The sequence below is a fragment of the Plectropomus leopardus genome, chromosome 3 (assembly GCF_008729295.1).
Source record: "Plectropomus leopardus isolate mb chromosome 3, YSFRI_Pleo_2.0, whole genome shotgun sequence".
Taxonomy (NCBI): domain Eukaryota; kingdom Metazoa; phylum Chordata; class Actinopteri; order Perciformes; family Serranidae; genus Plectropomus; species Plectropomus leopardus.
In genome coordinates this window covers 32,464,502-32,471,869 of record NC_056465.1, presented here as the reverse complement: position 1 = coordinate 32,471,869, position 7,368 = coordinate 32,464,502, and the positions used below count along the sequence as shown (strand labels likewise).

At 44.1% G+C, this 7,368-nt stretch overlaps 2 protein-coding genes across 2 annotated transcripts; both read left to right on the top strand.

Annotated features, from left to right (window-relative positions):
* The first annotated feature begins 693 nt into the window (after positions 1-693).
* Positions 694-3,276, top strand: slc10a4 (solute carrier family 10 member 4). Its single transcript, XM_042512455.1, has 3 exons — positions 694-1,214; positions 1,447-1,657; positions 2,749-3,276. Exons 1-3 carry the CDS (start codon positions 694-696, stop codon positions 3,274-3,276), a joined length of 1,260 nt encoding a protein of 419 aa, XP_042368389.1.
* A 1,309-nt stretch (positions 3,277-4,585) lies between these two features.
* On the top strand, positions 4,586-7,168 carry zar1 (zygote arrest 1). The gene is made up of 4 exons (XM_042483684.1): positions 4,586-5,343; positions 6,374-6,466; positions 6,640-6,714; positions 6,794-7,168. The coding sequence occupies exons 1-4, from the start codon at positions 4,636-4,638 to the stop codon at positions 6,935-6,937; spliced, it is 1,020 nt and encodes a 339-aa protein (XP_042339618.1). The 5' UTR covers positions 4,586-4,635; the 3' UTR covers positions 6,938-7,168.
* Positions 7,169-7,368: the final 200 nt, after the last annotated feature.

Genomic DNA, 7,368 nt, shown 5'->3' with positions numbered 1-7,368 from the left:
TCAGACTCAACTTTAGCAACAATACAAGAGAATGGCGTGTTGTGAGGCCGTTAAACTACATTAATTCAAAGTAATAACTATTTACTGAACCAAACATGAGACCTGCGCACTGTGAAGTTTGAGATGAGGAGCGTGCGTAACGCGCGCACCGTGAAAGAAACACAGCAGCGCCAACAAAAGAAACAAGCGGGCAGATGTTCACAGTTTGCTGCACTTATATAAAGATCAGCACACTTTTCATTCATGTAGGCTGTGCTTACTCAACCTCGACAAAGAGCTGTCTGCACTACATTTCCCGTGTACCTAAATGACTGCCTTTATATTTCTACAGGAAATATCAAAGGCAGCGAAGCCTGCCTGTGTCATTTCCCAAATGGAAAACTGTAAATGAGCGCCGTATAAAAAGGGCAGCCCGGGCGTTATCGATTGGCCCACCCACTCTCTGAGAGTCTTAAGACCGTATGCAGACTCCCCTCCAGCTATGTGCGTCTATCAGGGAGCCAATCCGTGGCACCAGTCTGACTCAGTGAGTCGCTTTAAGACTATCAGTGCCATGGCACCATCACGTCCTCCGACCACTGGATCCTCCGCTGTTTCTTGTTAGTGACAGTGCGCCACTAGGGGAATCATTTTACGCACGAGCACCTACAGGCACAACCCGACTGTGGCGAGCATCTGTCCTCCTGTTGCGCCATGGAGAACTCCAGCCTGATGGGAGGCGACGGACAAAACGCCGGCTTGATGGACTTTCTTATATCGGACACTTTGAAGCAAGTTGTGGATTTTCCAGAGGACGCGGACATGGCTGCGATAGTGGCCAGAAGTGCCATCCTCGTCGAAGGCAGCACGTTCAGGACTGCCGAGTTTATGGCCGCTCCGCCGACGGAATCCCCGCACTTGATGCCTGCCTTTTGGGATTCCCCGCTCAGTCACGGAATCAATGTATTTGTGGGACTTGTTCTTTGCTTCACCATGCTGGGGCTGGGCTGCACGGTGGAGGTTAACCAGCTTGGTGAGCACATCCGCAGACCCATCGGGGTGCTGCTGGCACTGGTGTGTCAGTTTGTTATCATGCCCTTGGTGGCCTTTCTGTTGGCTTTAGCTTTCTCTCTGAATGATGTGGCAGCGATGGCCGTCCTCCTCTGTGGCTGCTGCCCGGGAGGAAACCTGTCAAATATCATGTCACTGCTGGTGCACGGGGAGATGAATCTAAGGTAGATATACAGCACTCGGCATGTAATGAGTGTCAAGTCAACTTGTAAAAAAAATCACAAGGTTGATCGATGTTTTGCACCTATTGTTAACAAAATTACGCACGGAAATAACGGCAAACTTTACGCACGGTTCTGAAGTCTGAGGCATTTTTGTAAAACTTAATCACAACGATCAAACACTGTGACTAAATTCGTGTTTATAAGGTGCGTCTCTGCTCTCCTCTCCCTCCAGCATCATCATGACCATATCGTCCACTCTGCTGGCGCTCGTGCTGATGCCGCTGTGTCTGTGGATCTACAGCCGGGCCTGGATCAACACACCTGTGGTGAACCTCATGCCCTTCGGGGCCATAATCCTGACCCTGTGCAGCACTCTCATCCCCATTGGATTAGGAGTTATGCTGAGATACCGCAACACGCGTGTGGCCGACATTGTTCTAAAGGTAATTTAAGAGAAATTTCTCATAGTTACTTTTGCATTTAATCGATAAGCTGATGAAGTTGAGTAATTCAATGTTGTGTCATTTAGACACTGAGAACTTTTGGTTAAGGAGCATCTTTGCGCAAAGGCGCACTGCGTAATTTTCCTTGTCTGTCATAAATAGAGGGGGATGCTGAGCGCAGAAACAGTGACATCAGAGACACTGTGTCCGGAAGAGCTCCTCCCTCCCATTTCTGATAAAAGCCATATATGAGGGAGGGCCACATCAGTTACAACAGACAGTAACATAAAGCAGCAGAGATGCACTGATGCAGATTAAAGCCCTGTGTTTGAGAAGTCTATTTTAATACAACTCAAAATCACTATTGTCCTCAGAAGTTGCAATCTTAAAAACATATCACACGCTTTATCCTCAAAGACCCTTAATTCAGAAATGGGAAAACTCAAAGCACAAAAAACGCTTTGTTTAGGTCTACATAACAGAAATGTTGACCCCATGGGAGCCAGCTCGCAGCCTTCTGGTCCTTCCAAAGTTGAGGCTTAAATCCAGAGTTGACCATGCCTTTGCCATTAGGGCCCCTCAGGTTTGTAACGACCTGCCTGAGGAAATAAGGCTATGAGTGGCTTCTTTTAAATTTCTCTAAAAATATATTTTATGTTTGATTTTATTATTATTCCTATTATTTCCAGGTTTATTTCCAAATTATTTTAACTGTTTTTACTTTTTTTTGGTAGGGGTTTTTATGGTTATTTTAATTCTTGCTTTCTCTATTTGTCTTTGTTACCTCAGATCTCAGATCTCTTGTTTAATTATACTTTATTTTTTTCTGACCTCAATATGGTATTATTGTTTGGCTCTTGTATTGCCCCTGCAAAACCCTTCTTACCTCTGCTTTGCTTTTTTTCTTTTCTAAACTATTTTTAAAGATACTATATAAATAAAGTTGTTATTATTCTCAGAGAAAAGTAACAGCACTGCATAAGAGCTAGAGAGAAGGACTTCCTCCTCTAGGATGGCAGACATGCAAATTTGTAGAAAATAACCAGCATACATACAGAAAATCTCTGTTATTTTAAAATGTGTCTTACCAGGCATCCCTGTGGTCTCTGCTGGTCACGCTTGTGATGCTCTTCATCCTGACTGGAGCGATGTTGGGTCCAGAGCTCCTGTCCACCATCCCTCCCTCTGTCTACGTGGTGGCCGTCTTGATGCCTCTGTGTGGCTACGCTGCGGGTTACGGCCTGGCCGTGCTCTTTGACCTACCGCCCAACAGCCGCAGGTCAGTCTCTCTGGAGACCGGGTGCCAGAACGTGCAGCTGTGCACCGCCATCCTGAAGCTGGCCTTCCCCCCTCAGCTGATGGGAGGCATGTACATGTTCCCTCTGCTGTACGCTCTGTTCCAAGCAGCCGAGGCGGGCATTTTCATCCTGGCCTACAGGATGTACAGGAAGAAGGTCCTGCACAAACCAGACCCAATGAAGGACAGCGAGGACACGGATATAACATACCAAAGGTTTGAGGATGATGAGGACATTGACTCTTCTTATGGTGCCGTGACAGTGAGTGACCCAAACACCATCATGCTGGATCCCTGTCCTCCTGATCCAACTCCGGTTTAATGTGTCGAAAATCACCTTCCTGCTGCAGATGTAGAGGAGCAGAATGAGACCTGCAGGAGGATTCTTCATTTCAGTCGCCGTCATTCATAACCTGAGAGACAATACAGAGAAATGTTTATCTGACATGACTGCTGAAAAACCGGTGCTTTGTCATTAGCTTCATTCATTCAATGTGCAAAGTCATGTCTAATATTGGATTTAAAAAAAGCATATGGGACTGTACTTTGTTTATCAGAGTCAGGGGGGTGGCTGGGGTGTGATTTTTGTATATTATGACCCACTTCAGAGCTACACATTTTTTTTCTTGAGTGACAGGGAAAATGCATGACCTTCTCTTCACCATTAAGACCCACTGAGCAACAGACATAATTTAGACATAGTCTTTAAGCTTTAGCCGAGTTACAGACCAATATTTATCGGCTACATGTAGCCTGATTTTAGAGCATATTTTAAAATAATCATTATATATATAAAGAAACATAAAAACTATAAATGATTAACAAAAGTAATGCAAATCGCTCTTTTATGTTGGTCATATACACAGATACAGTTTACTCTGTCATCTATGCTAGATGTCTGTTTCACTCTTTAACCTTGAATAAACGAAATCTAAACATATAATAGACATTATTAAGCATCTTTTCAATGTAGAATTGCTCAGTGGGCAACCATATTTCCCAGTTTCTGGCTATAAAAATGGTGTAATTTGTGAGATTTCTAAAGAAAAACTGCCTTTAAACCCCACTTGCAGGCTTTGGGTTTCTAATAAAATGCAAATATTTAAAGTTCAATATCCGTGAATTAAGCAAAATGAAAAACTTAACTCCCTCATCAGTGCTTAAAAAAATGTCTGAACCGCCTCCCCTGTTTTGCTCCACCCCCTCCTTTCTCATAAATAACAAACAGTCCCTAATAATGTTTTTAAAACATTGGTAACTTCAATCTGTGAAAAATGACATCATTCAGCAAATCACACCATCAAAGCAAAGCAGCATTTAGTTTCCCAAATGGACTTTCAAAGTGTGTGTGTGTGTGTGTGTGTGTGTGTGTGTGTGTGTGTGTGTGCGTGTGTAAGAGAGAGAGACAAACATATCAAGTTATTCATTGCAGTGCCAATCCAGTATCTGTGCTCCATAAACAGAGCTAAAATGTATAATATGTGTATATTATAAACAACTGCATCAAGAAAATAAAATGTGTATAGAAACAAAAGTAAAACTTGTACTCTGCGTCACGTGTCTGCTATTTTTTTGGGGAGGAAATGAAGCCAGTGCCGCACCTGACTATAATCAGGTCTAATGGAGAACTCATGTTGCTACTTAATCAGCTACACCTACCAAGCTTAGTCGGTTGAACAAAATGGCAACGTATGGTGATGAGCCAGTTGACAGCTATTACTATTCATCTTGCAACCCTTACACGGGCAGATACCACCGGCCCAAAAACGCCGGGTGGAAATATAAAAGTTACCTCTCCCATTACGGGGACACTTCGGATGCCTTCAACAACCTCCAGCGCGCGCAGCTCAAATCCATCTTATCCCAAATCAACCCAAAACTCACCCCGAGGCTTATGAAGGCAAACACTAAAGATGTGGCCGTGCAGGTGAACCCGAAGAAAGACGCCTCGGTGCAGTGCTCCATCGGCCCGCGCACCCTCCTTTCCATGAAGCTGGACTCGTGGCGCAGAAGACGGCAGCAGGATCCCGCTGCGCCCGGGAGTCCCAAGACTGCGGGCAGTGTGCGCTACCCTCGCACCCTCGCTGTGTATTCACCCATCGCCTTCAGAAGCGTCACCTCCTTCCTGGCAGAAGACAACAACAACAACAACAACAACAACAACAAGGAAGCTTCCTGTGATGAGGCGCAGACCAGAGAGCCGCCTGGAGACTCGCCCGAGTCCCCGGTGAAAAGCGACTTGAAGAAAAGCAAAGAAAAGCAGGCTGACACGGCTGGAAAGACCGCAAAGCTCCCAGACAAAGTGCCCAAGACAAAACAACAGGTAAAGAGTTCAGAGGAGCAGCCAACCACAGAGGGGTCAAAGGGCAAGGCGCGCGTGCGGTTCCAGGTGAGTTGGATTACTTGCATGTGTAAAACCCCAAACTTATTGACAGAAAGATTTAAATTTTTGTTGTAAATGCACATTGGTTCCAAATATTGGTTATTGGTCTCATTAACCGCTAATACTACTGTATTGGTATCAGCCTTGAAAAACCAATATCGGTCGGCCCCTAATTAATATAGTGCATTTCATGGAGAGATGCTGCCTAAAGTGCTTTACAAGACGAAGTCAGATGAAAATAAACAGTAGAATTTTTTTAAAAAGGCAAATATATAATGGAAGTATGGTGTCTTTTCTGCATGTTCTTTCCCTAAGATGTAGTTTTAAAGGTCCAGTGTGTAGGATTTAGTGGCCTCTAGTGGTGAGGATGCAGAACTGAAACTTGTACCGTAACCCAAACAAATATTGACCGCTCTATCTAGAGCCAGCGTTTGGTTTGTTCTGGACTACTGAAGAACTGCATGGCATACTCCTGGAGCATGCCCACTATACACCACCAGATATCCGTTCCCATTCATTTTGTATTGGAAGCAACTGATTCCTTTACAAAGCATTCTGGGATACATGCAATGTGGACCAAACTGGTGGTGCGATGTAGCAAGTCACAATGTCAAAAATTCAAACAATGCATAGATCAACACAGTCACTCAAGCTGCAGCTCTGAATAAATACAGGAAATGAAGTCAAACCTTCTCTGGTCAGGGGAGAAGGGGGCGGGGGATTGGGGATGGATACAGGTGACCAGTCGGGCAGGGCGGAAGCAAACTGAGGCGAATTCGTCGCGTGTCGTGGGCATGCACCGTCACTGGGTAAAATAGTAAAATATTATATACGGTTTCTGCCAAAAGATGCCACTAAATTATACACACTGGACGTTTAATCAGTGATCATCTTATCTCTGCTTAAGTCAACATCTGGCATTTGGATGTGAGAGCCATAATAAAACTAGTTTAGTTATTACTTAATAGAAGACTGTAAAGGAATAAACTGTTAACAGATTGATACTCCTGAACAGATTTTCCTTTTTGTCCCTCAGTTTCTGGAACAGAAGTACGGATATTATCACTGCAGAGAGTGCAATCTGCGATGGGAGAGCGCCTATGTTTGGTGCGTTCAGGGCACAAACAAGGTGAGAACTTTATTTTTCTATGTAAGGAAGCCCAAATTCTGTTGAGTAATTTGCCAGCAACTGTCTAGTTTTCATCTGTAAGAACACATAAGGGAGGCATGAATTAAATGAGTCATAGCAAAACATTTCATAGCGACACACCTGTCCCTAATGTCAAGTTTGGTGTTTTCCAGGTTTACTTCAAACAGTACTGTAGGAAATGCCAAAAAGAATTCAACCCATACCGTGTTGAGGACATCACATGTCACGTAAGCTCTTTTCTAACTCGCTGTGAATTAATAACAGCCTGTGTGCCACATCTGAACCAAAGCTACTCTTCCTTTCCAGGCTTGCAAAAAAGCACGCTGTTCGTGTGCAATAACGCAACGTCACGTCGACCCCAAGCGCCCCCACAGACAGGACCTTTGCGGCAGATGCAAGGGCAAGCGGCTCTCCTGCGAAAGCACTTTCAGCTTCAAATACATCATCTAGGAAGCATCTCGACTGAACTCTGCTCTGAAAACACATCAGTACAGTTAACGTCCTGTGAGGGTGCACCTTAACCCAGTGCCACTGTATTTGCAGATGCAATAATGGCATTTTGGATGCAAAACATATATTTGATGTTTCAAAACTTAATTTTGTGCCTGTTTTGTGTTGATTAAATTAATGGTAAGCACCACACAATTTACAGAGTAATAAATGGCAATCTTGCATTCAGTACCGAAGTGTTCTTTTCACTCAAACCAGTCAACTGACGTCTCGCAAGTAGCGGAAACTGAGGAAGGGAAACCAAAATATAATGATTTAAGGTAACATTCAAGGCAACAGTCTCCTGTTGTTAACCGTTTGGCTTGATGAGGAAAAGGCAATGAGCAACTTAAGAGGAAATTACTGCAAATCAGTAAAAAAACATGGAAACG